Source organism: Rattus rattus, chromosome 13 (genome assembly GCF_011064425.1).
Source record: "Rattus rattus isolate New Zealand chromosome 13, Rrattus_CSIRO_v1, whole genome shotgun sequence".
Classification (NCBI taxonomy): domain Eukaryota; kingdom Metazoa; phylum Chordata; class Mammalia; order Rodentia; family Muridae; genus Rattus; species Rattus rattus.
Window position 1 is genome coordinate 49,612,220 of NC_046166.1, and position 20,424 is coordinate 49,632,643.

At 38.8% G+C, this 20,424-nt stretch overlaps 1 protein-coding gene across 1 annotated transcript in view; it reads left to right on the forward strand.

The window, feature by feature from the left end:
• Sgcz (sarcoglycan zeta) overlaps positions 1-16,424 on the forward strand; it is a 71,638-nt gene extending 55,214 nt beyond the window's left edge. The window contains exons 3-5 of the mRNA XM_032918560.1: positions 1,080-1,152; positions 13,210-13,333; positions 16,029-16,424. Coding sequence (XP_032774451.1) covers positions 1,080-1,152; positions 13,210-13,333; positions 16,029-16,220 — 389 coding nt within the window. The 3' untranslated portion in view covers positions 16,221-16,424. The remainder of the gene's footprint in view (positions 1-1,079; positions 1,153-13,209; positions 13,334-16,028) is intronic.
• The last annotated feature ends 4,000 nt before the right edge of the window (positions 16,425-20,424 follow it).

The window sequence follows — 20,424 nt, forward strand, 5'->3', positions numbered from 1 at the left end:
AACCCATTTCCCTTACAGTTAAGTTAGTATAAGACATTTTCAACCTTAGCTTCCACGTCCACTTAATGCTACTGGGGCTTGGAGAACTGACGTGATTTATATTTCCATCCACAGTATGCACATCCATATTTCTTTGAGTTTCAATGTATAGTTGTGAATTCCATTGTATTATCAACACAGTGCTGATGACATTTATGAAGCAATCATGACATTCTTACATGAAGACTCACGAGGAAGGATGAGACCAAGAGAAAATAGTCTAATCTGAAATAAAAATGTACAACATTTGAATAAATATTATTGTACAAAGTGATTTTGTCATTATGCCATTAAAAAAGCCTGCATGTCCCTTTTAAAGAAAAGCATACTCTCTATTTCTTACTTAAGCTGTAGAAAAGCTCTAGTTGCCTGGAAAATCAAAGAGAGTCCGTAAGTGTGCTCAGACGAGGTGTCAATTGACCATCTGCACAAGATGCTGGAGTCCCTGACCTCTTTAGACAACAACGACCCCAGATGAACTCAACTATAATGAAATGAATTAAAGTGGGTCTCGGTTTTAGATAGTGCCTTAACTCCACAAAAATCAAGTATCATGGAGTTGTTTGCTTTCTGACGACCTCTGTGAAGCTCTCTGATAGAGAGTGGCTAAGTCCTGTTTGAAACCTCTCTGTAAACGTCTAACACTGCGTTGCCCTGAGCTCACCATCGGCAGTTTCATCATGCCCTCAGAGATATGGAATGTCTGACCTGAGTGTTTCAACCTATCCTTTTCTTAAATCCACTTAGCTGTGAAATAAAGCAATGAAAGAGATGGGTCTTTGTTCTTTGATCAGAACAGAAGGTGAATTATCTTTATCTAAAGCAGTAATAATTTAATCTTAAAAGTATTTAACATGGGATATTCAGAATCTCCTTCCTTGGTTCGTCTGTGTCTTGAACTCCTTGTCCAATGTTAGGTTTTTAATTAATCTGCTCCTGTTTTCAGTTGAGGGAAGAATATTTAATACACAGATTTGGATGAAAGATACTGTGTGTGACAGACTTGCTTATGTTGATGGCTATGTTCATGCTGCCCACAGGGACTGAAGGAGCAGTATTTGGGCACTCTGTGGAAACACCTCACGTCAGAGCAGAGCCATCCCAAGACCTCAGGTGAGTGCTTCTACACTCTGGTTCTCCTCATATGGTACTACCTCTGACACATGAATAAGTTAAAAGTTGCTTGTGCTAAGAACTTGTACAAAAAAAATCACCATCTCATAATTTTATATTAACCAGACACTTGACTCAAGATAGTGAGTTACTCTAATTTATTTGTTTTCCAAAACATATATGACATGTACACACACACACAGCACACATACACAAACAAATACACATACACACATACACACACAGTACAGCACACACATACACACAGAACAGCACATATATATGCACACACACACACACACACACACACACACACACACACACACTAAAGACAAAGAGTTTTAAAAATGAAAAGAGGCAACTATCAGGGAAGTTCAGGTTCAGAAGGCTTTCTGGAAAATTAGGCATAGATGAGATTCAGGATATAAATAAATCAGGCATAAGTGGAATAGAGCAAGAAAAGCCTAGAGAAAATAGGAAAGGATCCAGGCATATGAATGAGGGGAATGAAGAGACAGACAGACAATACAGTCAACACATAGACGTGCTTGGCACTGCCATGGTACCGCAGTCCAAACTCCCCAGTGCTGCACTGTATCTAAGAGCATCGAGGCCTAAACATACCCAAAACACTGTGAGGTACCAACATGATGGAGATATCTCTCAAGACAATCGTGACAACTTTGATTAAAAATTATTAAGAAAAAGAATATTCATAACTACTTCAATAGACATTCTTTTTTATTTTTACACTCCAGATTTTCTTCCTCTCCGGGTCCACCTTCCACCTGTTCCACATTTCATACCCCCCACCACACCCCCCACCCTTCTCCCCCACTGTCTCCACAAGGATGTCCCCATTCCACTCACCACACCAGACCTCTAAACTCCCTGGGGCCTCCAGTCTCTTGAGGATTAGGTGCACCTTCTCTGATCACAGACCCAGCAGTGCTCTGTGGTATGTGTGTTAGGGGCCTCATATCAGCTGGTGTATGCTGCCTAGTTGGTGATCCAGCGACTGAGAGATCTCGGGGGTTCAGGTTAAATTAAGACTGCTCGTCCTCCTACAGGGTCGTCCTCCTCGTCGACTTCTTCCAGCTTTTCCCTAATTCAAACACAGGGGTCAGCAGCTTCTATTCGTTGGTTAGGTACACATATCTGCATCTGACTCTCTCAGCTGCTTGTTGGGTCTTTCGCTCCATAGCCTCAGTAGTAATGTCAGGCCCTGGCGCCTCCCCTTGAGCTGCACATTCTTAACAAATAAATTATCATTTGATGAAATAAGATGGGCTCCTTAAATTCTGTTAGGGAAATTATACTCCAAAATGTATCTGTTGCAGTGGCTTCATAAAAGGCACCAATAATGACACAAAGAAAGTGCACATTGAAATCACTGCTGTTAGATAAGTATTTAGGAGACAGAATCTCTTGATGGTTCAGTGCAAGTCCCTGACATGTTCACCAAAGGATATGAGCACACAAAACTATATTTGTGTAGGAGCTATTCATGACATAGAACATGTTTGTGTCCCCAGTGTTGTGGGAGAGAAGGGGTGGGGTTAGGAAGAGCCTGTGACTTTCTAGCCACCAGCCTAGTTAGAGGTTCAGGGAGAGGATTTGTCTCACGGAATAGAGCATTAAGTGATAGAGCAGTAAGTGATAAGAACTCAGTGATCTTCTCTAGTTTCTACACATGTGTGCACAAATGTCTATGTGAGTACACACATACATGCTGGCACAGCCAATATACTACAAATACATACGCCCCCCCCCTCTTTATTTCTTAAGTCATTATTTAGCTTTTGTCATTGAATATCAGAAATATGGTCAATAGAAAACAGAAAATACACATCTGCCCTGCCGCTGGGTGTGGCCAGTTCGGGAGGCAGAATGCGGAGAGAGTTTGACTGCACTTATCCAATACTACCTCCAAAGCGGGTGCTGGGCTCCAGGGAAGCGCCAAGACACAATACAACGTGAGACATGAGAAAACCGGAGTTGGTTCGGGGTTTCCGGCTTTTTGGACATCCAGGCGCTGCTGGGAGTTGTGGAAGAGCTGAGAACGGAGGTGGTGGGGGAGGGGGGAAGCTCTGCGTGCTGGGTAGGGACAGCATCTTGCCTTGGGCAGGGGTGGGGGGTGGAGCGCGGGGAGGTGGGGTGGGGACTCCATGTCCCAGTGATGATTCTCCTTAGCTTGGTGGAGGCAGGCTGGAAGTGCATTGAGGCCTACTACGGTAGGTTCAGCTATGGCTCTGTAGGCGAAGACCTTCTGCGTGTTCCCCATGGCAGTGGTACATGAAAGGGACAATCCTTGTTTTTCCATATCGTTTCCTGGCTGTTCATGGTAGAAAATGGATACATACTGTAGCGTACCCACTTAGGGTGGATCTGAGATTAAATACCCTTTGCAGGGAGGAAGGTCTGGGGATGGAAGCTTATTGGCTAAGCCTCAGTGCCTATAGGTATCTCATTAGCATGGGGAACTCTGCTCTGGTCTACATGACCACTGGTCATGTTTTCTTATGTGGGGAATGCGGCACATGTTCCAGGCCAGGAAGCTGGTGGGGAGCGTGGAGTTGACTAAGCCTCAGGTGTGTGTCCACCAAGTCGCCAGGTCTCAACCTGCTCTACCAGACCAAGCTTCCTGACATGGTTTTACTGCCCCACAAATAGAGTCAATTTTTTTAAAATAAAAATAATTTCTTCCCTCATACAATGCATCCCACATTTTGCCCTCACTCCATTCCTCCTAGTCCTCCCCTCTCCATGTATCTTCTTTCCCATATACATTCTCCCTCCATTTCCTCTTCAGGGAAGAGCAGGTCTTCAAGAGACTACAGAACTAAACAAGAAACTATGCGAAGTTCCTGGGTGTTAATGACCACCAGCCTAGTTAGTGAAAAACAGCCTTCATATTGAGGCTGGGCAAGGCAACCCAAAAGAATGAAAAGAGTCTCAAGAGAGGCAAAAGAGTCAGAAATACACCTGCTCTTATCCTTCCGACTCTCACAAAAACACCAAGCTAACGGCCATAACATATACGCAGAGCCTAGAGAAGACCCATTCAGGGCCTGATCTTGCCCCTTTAGTCTCTGTGAGCCCACATTCGCGCTGCTTAGTTGATGCAGAAGGTCGCATTCTCCTCATGTCCTCCACTTCGTCTGACTCCTGCAGTCTCCTCCCGCTCTTCTGTGGAATCCCCATACTCCAATGAAGGGACACAATGGAGACCTCTAATTTAGGCTCTGTCTTCATTTCTGCCTAATGTCTGGCTGTGGTTCTCTGCACACGCTCCCATCTGCTGCCAGAGGAAGCCTCTCTAATGAGAATTGGACAAAACTACGAGTATAGTTTCGAATTTGGCAAGGTCTATGAGTATAGCAGAGTATCACTGATTTTGTTTCCCAGTTGTGTTTGGTTCTATCCTAGGTCTCTGGACTATGCCTTCTCGTGTCCCTGCCCTTCCGGCAGGGTAATATGCCTCACGTTCAACCAAACATGCGCTGGCCACTTCCGCAAGCTCTGCACTGCCGTGCAGGCAGGAAAGATGGAAAACGAAGGGTTGTGACTGGGATGATGTCCAGGTTTCTCTTTCAGGGGCTCGCAGAGAACCTTCTCTCACACGTGCAGAATGAGTTAAAACTTTTAATACAAAAACCAAACACTTTTACAATAACAATTTTTCAGAATTTGTGGTAATTTTTTTTTTTTTACTTTTCTTCTGTCTAATCGAGAAACATAGATTCAATAATCTATTGAATATAACCAGGAAGTCTTTTTATTCGATTAATTTTTAATTTCACACAAATTAATAGGTACACCTTCTATGCAAAAACTGGATAGATTGGTAGTGTTAAAGGCGGTGCATAAGCCACATTTTTTAAATATACTTTTAGTCTTGAGGGTTTGTCTTGGATAAAACAACAAGTGGCTGAACGGAACACTCAATAATCTTCTCTTTCTTTCATAAATGTGTGTCCAAATGTATGTGTGAGCATATACATACATACATACATACATACATGTTCATGCATACTAGATATGCTACAAACACATAAATCACACACACACACACACACACACACACACACACACACACACACACACACACACACACCACACACTACCTTTAGGAATGTAGAATTTCTGGTATACCTATGATTGTTCTCCACATAAGATAGTACATAAGACTCTGGTCTGCAGGCTCCGTCCATTCCTTGCTTATTCTTAGTATTTTAACAAACAGTAATGCATCCTGTATGTTATAGTGTGATAGATAATTGTCAGCTTTAATAATTGTAGCAAGATGACTTTAAATAATGAGACGGTGACTAAATTAATGTTGTGTAAGAAATATAATCTCCTCAGGATGCACATGAATATCATTAATGCCGGTTGTTGTAGACCGGTCTTAGTTTCCATGTACAATAAGTCCATGTTCTTACTCAAATTAAATATAAACACAGCTGACTTCTAGAATGGTGAAAAAGACTGAATAAGAGGGAGAAAGTACACCTGCAAATCTGTTGGTCAAGGGATTCCAGTTAGAAGATGTGCAGGTACCCCTTTCCAAAGCAGGAGGCTCCCAGATAATCATGACACAAAACTGAGAAGACTTGTAGTGTTGCCATCATAGAGAAACAGTGAAGGCTTTATAGCCTAGCTGCATTTAATCTGATTTCAGCAATGCACAATATTTTCACATCAACAAATATTCCTAGTACTCTGTAGTAGACATGTGTTTTTCTTTCCATTTAAGTATTAAAATTAATTGAAATTTGTCATTCAACCATGTGTGTATAATTAGGATATACCTAAATATAAAAGACACGTATTAGAAGGGATTCATTTGTTAGTTTCATAGTCCTAAGATAAACATCTTTCTTGGTTCTTTCATTTTACTAAATATATATATGTGTTATATCATCTTATGAAAAAATCGATCACTATAGGAATAGCACCACCTATGGCTTTAAGTGGTCTGCAAATGTCTCAACATTTACAAATGGAAGTGTGAAATAAATTACAGGTTGTATTTGATGTTTCTGATTTTTCTCTTTTGACCATCCATTACTTTAATATTGGATAGGCTTGACTTACCATCTACTGCCAAAATAAACTGACTACCTAAGATGAATGTTACTAATTTAAATTTCAAAATGGAAGCAGAAGCAAAGTGCGGTGATAATTGGGCTATTTAATTATTCATGTGCATACTAAAATTTAAAGCAGAGTCTCTGAGACCTTGACATATATTGCTGTCAATTTTCAATTCCGGGCAACAGAAAGTACTCTTGGCTGATGCAACGCCAATCAGGCAAGTCAAATGGGTTGGCTGCATAAGAAAGCAGTGCACAGACATAATGTTGTTCTCAAGAATAAGTCTTCATAGGATACAATAAAGTATAAATACATATGCTCAAAAATGTGATTTCTACAGTTTATTCAGCAGATTTAATGATTATATAATATATTCTGAGTTTTATACTAGGTTTCATGAAAACTTTAGATTCCCACTTAAAGCCTTTGTTTTTTGTTTAATTTGAGATGTTATTACTTCATATTAGAGACTTATGTAGCAAAAATACTATTAAGTACAGACAAATATTGATAAAGGTATATATGTGTGTGTTTTATTATTGTGTATGGTGTTTGTCTTTGTTAGGTATTATGACAAAATGCCTAGGTATTTGTCACAATGTTTATTGTTTTTCCATCAAAAAAAAAATTAGTCAGTTGCTGTCCAGTCTCACCAACACTTGGTGCTAGCAATCTTAGACATGCTGGGGCTGTTTCTGTTCTGTTTGCTATCATCCAATGGCTTTGTTTTGTTTTGTTTTGTTTTGTTTTGGGGGGGTGGCCATTTTGAGTCATTTTATTCTCCATCGGCCTTTTTTTTTTTAATTGGATACTTTATTTATTTACATTTTAAATGTTATCCCCTTTTCCCAGTGGCTAACAACATGGCTCCCTTTCATGCACATATCTGACAGCCATGAATTTGTCCTGATGTGTTCACATATTCGATAAATATTAGGGGACCTTGTAAATATCTTGGTAGCATTTGTGATATGTTATGCATATTATTTCTCAGTCCATTATGTACTCATTTTATTGGGGGTTATTTAGAAAGTATATTTTAATGTAGACCTTTACATTACAATTACAATATGATCACATATTTAATTATGCACTAATCATGACACGTATGGCCTGTGACACTTTTAATCTCTCAAGCTAACAAAGGTATTTTCATTGAAAAGCCTTATGATTTCAGCTATTCTACAGTACTGTGTGGTAGAAACCGAAGTTTATTCTGTCACACAAATATCCAGTTATTCTAGTATTATTTGCTATAAACACATTGCTTTCTTCTCTGGGTAGCTTCCTTGCCCTGGTGAAGGTCAAATGTTTGTACAATAAAACAATCTGTTTGTGAAATTGGTTTTACTTCGCTGTACCGACTGCTGTGCTGTGTCACTCCTGTCTGTGTCGGTACCGCAGCTCTGTAGTCAGTTTTTCAATTTTTTAACACTGTACTTTGTCAAGATTGCTTGCACTAGCATAATAATCCTGAGAAATCGAACCAATCACCATAATATTTAAGGGTGTTTTAGGTAACATATGGATAATTAGAGCACCTAGGCTTTAGTATCAGTGTAGTAATTATAGCTTAACTCTACAGTAATGCTCCAGCATTAAAATTAGTTTGTATTACATTACTTTAATTATATGGCTAACCCACTATGAAAGAAATGGAAATATAACTTCATATTGCTAGAACTACCACATTCTGTTTTTAAAGTGCTTTAAGCTATAAGTAGATGGTTGATCACTAGAGAATTTAACAGCAACTGATATTTGAAGTAGAAAGAAATCATAGCCTCTTATTTCAATCCCTGTGTTGAATTCTCTCATTATATTGATATGACTTTTGCATGCAGTAATTAATTTTCACTAGTTTATGCTTCAATTCCTGCTTTGCTCTTTGAGAGTAATTGGCATGACAGTAGAATTTGCAGTAGCATGTTCAATGCAATCAACGTTTTTTTTTCTATTTTGTCCTGTTATTAATATCATACCTCCTAGAAGTGCCTGGGAAATATCATTTTGAAATAATGAGGGGAATGCATAATTACACAGCGTCCAGCCTATTTTAATAAGCTGCCATGGCTGGTAAAATGTTTCTTACTTCAAATCTTGGAAACTTTGTCAAAATCTATTTGTTCAATAACGTACTTTGCAGACTCTTTGAAAGTGTGGAGAAACTTTAGCTTAATTGCAGTGTTTGTTTAATTATAGCCAAAATATGAAAAACTTATTCCTCTTGTGGTTTATGTGATGGACAGTACTCAGTGGGTAGAGCAGAGAAGTGATTTCTCTATCCAACACAAGATATAAGAAACAATGAGTCACTCCAGACAGTTGAAGGAATTGCGCCTTTATGACATCCATACAATGACAAAAACTGAAGATAGGTAACTCAGATAATCTGTATTTCTATATGTTCAAAACGAAATTTTCCCACTCACAAAAGTGCCAGTTGTAATTTGAATTGTTTAGGCTCTAGATCCATATGTAAGGTTAATATGCTATTATATGATTTTTCCCCATGAAATTTTATTTTTATGTATTTATTGTTATTCAGGAAAGCTTATCAGGATGCCTAAGATTGATTATATATATATATATATATATATATATATATATATATATATATATATATACTCTTTAACTAAATTCAGTTTTTGTAATTAGTTTGAAACTATTTGTGTATATTACTTGTTTAACCACTGCTTGTTATTCAAAACAGAATGTTACTTTAAAAATGCTTGTATTTTTTTACAATTATTACATTTAATTATATCAATACTAGCAAAGCATACAAGAGAGACTTATTTAATTCAAAGTCTTAATTACTTGGCACTTAGGCAGTTTGGCAGTACTGCAAAATTCCTACCATTTGTCAATGTTTGAACATACCAGGTAATGCATAAATTCAAATATTTAGCAATTACATGTCTTCAGAAAAAAATCTTGTTGCTGATAAAATGAAAATCATCTCATATAACATAATTTACAAATTTAATCTTCCTTGCCCTAAGCCCAGTAAATTTCATTTTTCCCTCGGCTTGAGTCACTGTTCCAAAAAGCTTTTATGTTGCTATTTGGTCAATGGGAGCCTCATAGATCCAAGGCTGTTAAAAGGTTCTCAATTTTCTCCCAGACTTCATTCACCACGGATTTCTCTTGGTTTTTGTTTTTTAATTTTTTTTTCTATTTTTGGTTGACTTTTTGTTTTGTTTTGTTAGTTGTTAGTTAGTTAGTTAGTTAGTAGTTAGTTCATTTGTTTCTTTGTTACTCTTTGAAGCTTATACCCTCAACTATTCTGAGAGATCTACCTCTTTTTCCCAAGACTACTGACATATAACAAACAGGCATCCTACCATTCAACCTTGACCTCAGACAGCAGAATACAGAACACTCTTTAACCATAATCCCTCTGTAGCTCTCTGCTCTATGAATCAATCAAGCGATCGTTAGCAGGTAGAAGTAAATAATTATTGTCCATTTCCTCCCAATAGTTGCTCTGTTATTTTTGTTCAAAGTTATTTTCACTACAGCAAAATGGCTCTATTTGATTTTCTAACAAGTCTGTAAATTCAGGAAATCCAAATGATCTCTATCACTTTCTATGTCATTTGTGGTGGCATTTTGCTCATGAAGTGGATGTGGGCACCCAATAGGTAAGAGGTCGTGGGGAAGGATTCAAGGATAGTGAAATATAGAGAAATAGACAGAGAGAGAAACAGAGTGAGAAGGGGGAGGGAGAGGGACACACACAGAGTGAGACAGAGAGAGAGAGAGAGAGAGAGAGAGAGAGAGAGAGAGAGAGAGAGAGAGAGAGAAAGAGAGAGGTTGGGAAGGAGAGAGAGAGGACACAGAAAGAGACAGGAGAGGAGGGAGACAAAACGAGGAAGGAAAGGGTACAGGAGAGAAAAAGCACATAGTACAACCCTGTGACTGGCTAGTCACACACTGACACATGCCACATTACTCAAAGCTTATAGCAACAACACAAAACTCATCTCTCACCCCAAGGAAAATAAGATTTTTTTTTTTACTTTTTTATCAGATATATTTCTTTACTTACTTTCAAATGGTATTCTCTTTCCTGGTTTCCTGTCCATAAGCCCCCCATCCCCTCCCCCTCTGCCATATGGGTGTTTCCCCCATCCCACCCCCTTACTGTCCCCACCCCAACATTCCCCTGCACTGGGGGTCCAACCTTGGCAGGACCAAGGCTTCCCCTTCTACTGGTGCCCCAACAAGGCTATTTTCTGCTACATACGCAGTTGGAGCCCTGGGTCAGTCCATGTATAGTCTTTCTGTAGTGGTTTAGTCCCTGGAAGCTCTGGTTGGTTGGCATTGTTGTTCTTATGGGGTTGCAAGCCCCTTCAGCTCTTTCAATGCTTCCTCTAATTCCCCTAAATGGGGTCCTGTTCTCAGTTCAGTGATTTGCTGTTAGCATTGACCTCTGTATTGGACATGCTCTGGATGTGTCTCTCAGGAGAGATCTATATCCGGTCTCTTTCAGCATGCACTTTTAGCTTCATCAATCTTATCCTAGTTTTGATGGCTGTATATATATGGGCCACATGTGGGTCAGGCTCTGAATGGCTATTCCTTCAGTCACTGCTCTAAACTTTGCTTCCATATCCCCTCCTATGGATATTTTCCCCATTTCAAGAAGGAGTGGGAGCATCCACATTTATCTAAATATAAGTGACAATGACCTGGGAGTATGGACTCAAACTTCACCCAAACCCCATATTTGAATGTGGAAATGCTTTCGTGGAGTGTTGTTGCTGTCGTTATTGTTATTGGATGGAAGAAAGTCAAAGCACCTGCCAGATACACTAGTTGAAGGCTCAGTCTGATGGGTGCAGCGAATGGGGAAATTTCTGTCACAGGTTTGAGATGCTGTCTCATGGCAGTCTTACTTTGAGCATTGCTGGAAAACAAGGAACTTCCAAAACTATTTACGTGATACCTTAGGAAGTACACGGAGACTGACAGTGATTGGCTACTAAGGGAGTTAAATATAGCCCAAGGTCATTTAACTCTGGGTCAATAACATTCCTACGGGCTACCATTATGGAAGTTCTGTAAGTTGTTCAGACTAAACTGAATCTTTAACACAGATGTGAAATTGCTTGGTTCAAAAAGTAAACACTGTCGATTCAGAGCAGATGAAACTGAGACATTGCCTCTGGCTGACATCCCTGAGCCCCCATCTTTACATATTTTGGGCAGAGGAACCTTAAATCAATAGTACTTTAGGGTAGGTCAGCCATGAGTATATTTGATGCATAAAATCAATCTATTACAATCATTTCCTGATTAATCATTTGATAGATTAATCTGAAGCACTCAGCATTCTCAATGTGTTTCATGTTATTACTAAATGTCAAATACAGCATAAATAAAGCCTTCGTAAATCTTATCTGCACAATTGGCTATTAAATATATGAGAAATAAACTTGACTTTTCAGAAATAGGTTGACTCAATTACTGGGCAAAATTAGTTTGTTTTTCTTTCTATTTAAATGTGTACAATGTTACCTTTTATTGAACACTGGAGTGATAATCTGTCTTAAGATATTAACATATTCTAAGTATGTTCTTATCAGACTGCTATGAGAATGACTCGATCATACCAGCCATGAGTGATTTCAATAATGAGAGGGTTAACCAACAAAACTCTAAGATGGCCTTGGCCACAGATTCCTCCTTGAGGCAGTGAGACATTGTGTGTAATGATTATGAAATACGACTTCAAAATTCAGATTTTATGTTTTGGATAATGTGTGGAAAAGGTTAGTAGTAGGTTCTACCAAATAATGAGACTCTGAATTTCTTGGTCTGTTTTTATTTAAACAAGAAAATATAAGCACAGCTTATAAACAGATGTTTTTTTTTAAAGACTTAGAGCTTTAGATGCTAAAGTAAGCCATAGAGATAAAGGTTCAAGGTCATTTTCCTAAGATAAAATAAAACCAATATTTACGATTGTAGAAATCCTTTCTAAATGTAGAGGGGAATGTCTTCTGAGATCTCACCTTCAAGCCTGTAAGTGTGGTTTCTCTGTTGAGCCTTTGCTTTTCAGAGATGCGTTTCATGAAGTTCTTTCTGCAAACAGCTCTGGGTCTTCTCTCAGAGGGATAAGGTCACTGGATCATGGTGATGGCAAGACGGAGAGAAGCCTTTTCCCGGTGCCCTGTGATGAAGAGAAATGAGGCGGCTCCATCAGCAACAGATCAGCTTGCAAAAACAAACAAACATAAATCCAGCTGGCGTCCACCAACTTCTCTGCTTGGAATTTCATAACTACATCCTGATGTCTTTTCCCCGTGCTAATTTCCTTCCACAAACTGCTGTCTTTTAGTCTGAGACCATCGCGGTGAAGCAATGACGGTCACTCAACATGAAAACTATGGTGCTTCTGTGCTCATTTCCAGATTTTTAATGCACACTTTGAAAATTTTAAAGTTTACTAAAGTTCGAGGGCGCCCTCTGGAAGGATCGCATTAACGATCACAATAATAATGATTCCCGTCCGGGTTTTTATGTTCACAAAACTGGAACTCTTTACTGAAAATTACGTACATGTCAAATTATCCCAATTTATTTATTAAAACCCCATCATGAATATTGATAATATATTAAAGATTTAAGCATGTACACTCATGATGGCCTACTTTCTGAGCATGATAGAAAGAACCAGCATAGGGGAATGTTATTAAAGTCTTATACATGAGAGTAAATAATTGATAAGAACAAATGAAGATTTTATAATGAGCCAAAAAAAAATAGATAAAGTAATGAAAGAGATTGTCTAAAACTTAACTGGGCTTGAAATCATTGTAACAAAATGTGAGTGCCTATACTTATGCTGACAATGTAATGATAGTTAAATCTGGTTCACTAATGCTTTTTTTTGTTCAGTTCCTTCTAACTTTTCTCTTTCATAAATGATATTTTGCTCTCCTTTAGGCTTGAATCACCTACCAGATCCTTGATAATGGAGGCTCCACGTGGGGTCCAGGTGAGCGCTGCTGCAGGGGACTTCAAGGCTACCTGCAGGAAGGAGCTGCATTTACAGTCCACAGAAGGGGAGGTGAGTCTCCAGGCAGGGCTCTCCCTCAGCTTTGTAGGTCACTTGAATCAGGTTCCAGGAGACAGGCTGAGCTGCTTCATGGGAAATTCCAAGCGTTGGAAACCCTGATGCCTCTTCAAAACCGTATCCAATAAGCTCCTTCTACTTTCTACTAAAATGTACTCATTCCAAAGACACTTTTAAATAGACCTCCAAATTGCTGTTGCTTCGATGTTCACTTTAAACATTAGAATGAAAGCAGCCCCTCTTTACCTGTCTCTTGGGATCTGTAGACTGGCTCTTCCAAAGGTTAATCGGCCTGTGCTGTTACAGTCAGAAAACAACACGAGTTTTTGGAAAGACTGCTGGTGCCCAACAGGATCACTATAGATAACAATAACTATATAACTATTTCAGAAGGCCTGAAGACAAAATTTGGAAAGTTTTCATTATAAAAAAAGAATGCTCTGCCTAGCTAAGTATAGCTAACCCAATTTAAAAATTACACAGGTCACACATATGTGGAAAATTGTATAAGATCCACTAATTTCCATTTTTCATACTTTTATATATCTGATTAAAATTAGTTTAGAGGAAAGGAAATGGTTTTCCTAAGTGCTTTGATGTTGTTTGTTTATTTCTCTGCCCAAGATCAACAACACCACAGAAAGACAAAGTGATCACTTATCGAAAACGTAAGTCCCTCCCTTTAGATAGATTCTAAGCTGCTTGATCAGATCAGATACGATATCCAAGCATTAAAAGTAGTAATTGAATTGAAGATGGATGAATTGTGCAGAAAATGCAAGGTTGTGCCATGGACAATCTCTGTCACTTGAGACAAAACGCCATGAGGAGCTGCGAATTTGGCGTGGAAGGAAACAGGAGTCATAACTGTGAATGAAAAGTCTTAATGATAGGACCACATCCACAGGGCAATGACACACCACAACAAGCATGCTAGATGGACAGTTTTTATTCCAAAAATCGATTAACATTTTCAAGGAAACAAATAGTACTGATATCAGCAGGTAATAAATGAAACAAACGGATCCCTGTTACAGACGATGGGCTGTGCTGAGTTCAAAGCTCTGGGGTATGATTCTAGTCACAGAATTGCATCTCAGAGCAGATGGATTGTGTGGCTTTATGGGGCAATACAGAGCAGACATACCAATTTCAGAGGTTGGAAAGTGAACAGCACAGTAACTGCATTGGCAGGACAGAGAGAGGTGGGCAAGCCCATCCGTGCTGCAACCTGCAGAGGCTCGGGAATACGGTGTTTGTCATCAGTATGTCAGTTCTTCTAGCATCCCGCCTTATGTTTCATCTCCATGAAAGCCAATCTCTTTCCAGCAGCCCGTGTGAATGGATTCATTAGGAGACTTGTCCCCTTTACATGAGTGAAGAAGTTACCGAAGCATATAGTTAATATTTATTTCATCTCAGTTGTGGAACAAATATCCCACAGTGAGGGAATCGGATGTAAAACAGCTCTGAGCTTGTACTTAACAGTGCAAGCTATGAAGATCATTTGGAGCTCCTGGTGTTGGGGGACTAGCGCAGGCCATGCAAGATGTGTAACCTGGGGAAAGACCGCAGGTTTTATATGGAATGAGAGGGGAAAAGGGAAGCTTTGAACAGTAGGAGTGACATGGTTCAGTTAGCATTTCTTGGAACTTCACCCCAGCATAGAGAACCAAATGGATGCGCACTGCAGCAAAGCCCCTAACAGAAGTCCGATAAGAAATGTCTAAGACAAGAAAGGAGGAAATTCTGCTCTCTCTTATCCTCCCTTCACCTTTGGGTTGTCTAGGCAACCCAGAGTCTATGATTAAGAAGAACAGAAGAATCAATGAGATAGCTTTAGTGATTAAAGGCACACATCTGGTGACCTCAGTTCAATCCCCAAGGTAGAAGCAGAGAAACAACTTTAGTCAGCATCCTCTGACCTCGACATAGGTACAGTAAGACACACACACACACACACACACACACACACACACACACACACACACACACACACACACACAGGGGTGGGGGGGAGAATAAGAGAGAAATACCAAATAAAGAATCAGTGTATTAGAAATTATTGAATAAGTGAAGTAGCCCCCCAAATGGAAGTATTAGTCAAATTGGTTGTCCAAACCAGCTAGCATTTAATAGATAATTTAAGCATGATGATATGTAGAATTATCTGTTCCTCGTCATAAATTCCTGAGTCACCTGATCTTTAGGCTGTGAGACTTTCCTGAATGTTTTAAAAATAATTTTACTCATTCTTTCACGAGTATTTTTATTTTTAAAAACGGGCGATGGGGTCTGTTTTTAACTAGTTCCCTCCCTCTTCAGTAATGCCAACCCAGCCGACACTCTTCTTTCTCTATATAGTCTCCCGACACGACTAAGAAGCCGAATAGAAACCCTCTACACGGCCGTTCATTTTCTGAGTGTATGCCATTGTTATTACTGCTACCGTTTTTAATAACGGCTCTTTGAGCACATTATTCCATACCACATTTCATGTTGGAGGCCGGTTCTCAGAACTCCACCGCTCAAATTGGCCGCCAGCAGCAGAGTCTGTGGACAAAGCACAGGCTTGTAATCTGTTCAAAACATCACGAACAGCAAAGAGCCTCCATTGTCATGCGATGCTCTCTGGGAGGTTACCACGTTAGAATTAAATGAATTTTTTTCTTTTTCCTTTTCTTCCTAGATTTTTCTAAATGCAGATTCAATCCGGCTGGGAAATCTACCAATCGGTTCCTTCTCTTCTTCACCCAGCTCCTCAAATTCTCGACAGACAGTGTATGAACTGTGCGTCTGCCCCAATGGCAAACTCTACCTTTCTCCCGCTGGGGTAGGCTCCACCTGTCAGTCCAGTAGTAGCATTTGCTTGTGGAGCTGAAGCGACTGATTTCTCCTCACACCAGAATAGCCTTTTGTTCCCGTCCGTCTGCTTCACGGTTTTGCTCGGTTTCCCTTGTGATCAGTCCAGAGCGTCTTCAGATGGACCACAGAGCAAACTGTTCCAGGGCCCGCCGGGATTGGCCTTTACCTTTCCTGATTCACCATACTCAACGCAGAGTGTGACTGGCTCGGCCATGGGAAAAATATTTAAAGCTGGAAACCTGGATCACGACCTTTGCTCGAAAGGGAGAATAATTTAGGTGCCTTTGCTACGTGGAGTGAAGCACACAGATTTTTGCAGAACCTGGCTGCGAACTGCGCACGAACACATTAATGACCCAGACGAAGTTCCCAAATCCACTGGCAACATGAAAACGCTTAACCCCGTCAGAAGACTAATTCTGCAGTCCGAAAGCACAATTTTCCATTCATCTTTTTTGGACGTAAACTTTTATCCCCGAATTTTAAAATTTTGAAGCATTATGTAATGCTTGCTTTACTAAAAAAAAAAAATTAAATTCAATACGTGATTTTTAACTAAATGAAATGACAAGACAGCATCTCTCCCTGAGTTGTTTTGTTTCTTTCACTTCAATGTGTTGGTACTCTTTGTCTACTAAGTCCGGAATTTTGTACATTAGATAATTTTGAAAGCTCTCAGCAATATAATCTTTACAAAATGAACAAAAACGCCATTATACTGTCATTTGTCAGATCGGGATGGCCTTATACAGTATTTACGTGGTTATTGCATGTGACACACTTGCTTTTAACAAAAACATCTTAGCTGTTCCAGTATAAGACAGGAGGGATATACTTATGGTGGGAATCCATCGGCTATTTCTTTAAACCTTCACATGGTGTCCTTTACCCTTAGGTTTTAATAGCACTCTTCTGTTTGCCCCGTTTACATTAAACTTGATTTTAAGTGCAAAAAAAAAAAAGTTAAACCAGCCTTTAATTAAAAGCTAACATGATGTATAATGCTGAGAACTGATTCAGTTTCCGTAGGGACGTCACCTTCAAATTTAGTATCTGTCTTTTAATTTGTGGTTAATATTTAAGAAGGTTACAAGTTAAATTATAAATTCCAGAAAAGAACATGGTGAAAAGACAAATGTTCAGTAGGGGCTCAGACATGTGCTTTCTCTGTTGAGGAATCTAGTCACCTTTCCATTCGACTGTTAGCGTTTAGCCACTTCTATCAGACTGTTACACTACCCTTACGTTATGAACCATAGCTCTCTCCGCTGCTCATTTTTATAAGTGAGTTCCTAATAAGTAATGGCAGAGTATTACAGCTTTGTTCATCGCGGTACTCTTAAACTCAAATTCTTGAAACCGACAGAATACAAGAATGTAAACTTGTATTGTAGATTTCCTAGTTTCTGAAGGTGACTTGATGACTCGAAGGTAAGTCCTTAAGTTTTCCCATCATGCCCTTCTTGTACCTGTGTGCACCATTGACAGGTGTATGGAAGTTACATTTCAGGGCTCTGTGACTGCAGAATCTTTGAAAGACTGTTCTCTATAGCAGAGAGTGGAGCAAACTATTGGAATCTGTTGAAGTAGTTTGGTTAGTAAAAATGAGAAAGCTGGGTAATACAACCGGCAAAGTGGCCTATTGGCCAAAGCCATCTATCTCCTTTGGAGTCCCAGCATTTCCAGTAGCAGCCAAGCAGCATATCATAACGAGCATTTTCTAATTCTGCTGATGGCTCTGGAAGGCCTTTCACTCTGATCATTTTTAAAATAGTATTGGACTTGTGCTTTGGGGTTAGCTTACAAATCTGTAAATTGACATCAAAATAAAAGTGGAGATATATAACTACTTGAAAAAGTCATAACAGAGAGCCTCATTCATTTCTAACAAACTTTACTATATGAAGATTGCACATTAGTCTTTGCAAAAGAGTCACACTGTATGTGAGGCATGAAATTTGAGAGTCGTGAGTGTTCATCACTGTGTTCACTTGAAGAAGACATTCTGCATTAATTTGGGACATACCAAGGTTTTAGCCATGCTAAATTAAAGCAATTACAGAGTTTTCTAATCAAAGGATGTTAATTCTTGTGATTTGTAATCCTCCCTGTTTTGAAAGTCTTTAACTAATCAATTAAGCCAAGTTCTGCAATCTGAGAATGCCTCTAAGCTTCAGTTTACAAAGAAAAAGTTATAACCTTTAGAACAGAATATTAAATCGAACATCCTCTAAAGGCTTCTTCTAGCATGAATGAAAACATTCAGAATTTGTATATATAGGCAAACATACCAAGAATGAAGAGTGGTGAGGAAACAAAGTGGGTGGGGACAAATTATAGGCTAGGACAGATGGCTTACACCTTTAGTTTCAACACTTCGGAGGCCAAGGTAGGAGAATCTGTGTGAGTACAGTGTGGCTAGGGCTATACAGAGAGATCCTGTATCAATCAATCAATCAATCAATCAATTATCAATCAACAATTAGAGAATAAATAACACACAAATAAATTAAGTGGAACGACAGGCAAATTTTCAACTCAAAGATATTCTGAAAAATCCAGACATTAAATAATCATACAAATTCAAAAGATTTAGAACATTCAAATTCCTGTTAAATAAGAAAGAATGTGGTCAATGACTTCCATATACAATAATACATGAATGGCTTGAATTGATTGTTGGACTGCTTTAAGGTTCTTTGGACACAGTCATGTCAAAGTTTAAGCTTCTATTCAAGGCTGAGAAGATGGACCCTGAAGTCTTTGATTTCCTAATAGAAAATCATTGTTCTTTGATGATAAGGAGGTTCAGAAACTGAAGGAAGTATTTATCCATTGCTTTCCCAATGCAATTTTACAGATCAGAATGAACACAGAAATGCGTGCACATACACACACACACGCACGCACACATACACACACAAAAACACATACACTATACCTTATTTAAATGATGCAAATTCTATTTTCTTGAAATCCCATTTAATAGACATTACTTTTAGTTGTGCCACAATGGACTCTACTCAGCTATGTTGTTTGTCTTATCTTTACTTCTCATTTAGTTTAGATCCTGCAGAGAACAGAAATGGAGAAATTGGAGTGGGAAAGTTGCTGGCATTTCAATTATGAGCCACAATTTGTAAATTCAGATATATTTTCCGTTCAGTTTCTCTGGGGCTGAAAAGGGAATGCATTATTATTTTAAGTTCAAATAATGCCTGAATGATGAAATTTTAAAGCATACAAAAACAATCAAAACATACTCTAAACCAAACAAAATGCACTTTTAATACTTTATGATCCATTTACCCAGTATCTCCAACATTTGCTACTGGACTTAGTAGTCTCGATTTTTATTATGAATCATAATTTTCACACTACGGGATAGAATCATTTCTCCAAGTTTAGAAAATAACATTTGGAAATCGTAGAAAGTAGTGCCATAAATCTCTGAAAATATGTGTAGGAATTTGGAATTGGGTTCTGGTTATATGTGATACTTAAAACTTTCTTTAGAAATATCCAGTCACTTTGGCTGCAGTCTCCGTAAGAAAGGTATATCAAGCTAGGTATTTCTCTTTGGTCATGTTTGTCTCTTAGTTTTATTGATTCTTTTAAGAACATATTTAATGATCATCATTGAGTCTGCGAGACTCTGCCAAGCTAGAATTTTTGATGATCTATCCCTTAAAGAGCTGTTCATCCATGTCTAAAACAAAACTTCACAGCATCCTATTCTTTTTCTCCATATCCCAATTAAATATTAGTTCCTTTGAGGAAATAACGTTTGGTTGATGTTTTCAATGATATGGATAATATTAAGTAAAAGAAGAACGTTTGTAGCCATCATCTAAAAATATCGTTTCAGGGCTTTAACTAACACATGCCCAGTATAAGTGCTCTGCTTAGTGCTCTATTATTACTGACACTCATCAAACTAAAACCATGGGCTGTTGGGAAGAGTGTGTTTAGGTCAATATGGCCAGGTACTGAAATTTTATTCCTACCAAAATTCTTTCATATTCTACCACCTTAATGTCTTTATTCAACAGTGCTTCATTTTCTAAACACACCATTGGTACAGTAATATCTCTAATTAATTCCACCTTTGCAGACATAGTATCTCTTTTTAAGGAAGCAATAGGCAAGGGACGATCTGATGCTGTTAGCATTCTAGTTCATAGCACCCCATGTCCATAACACATTTAATTATAATTGAA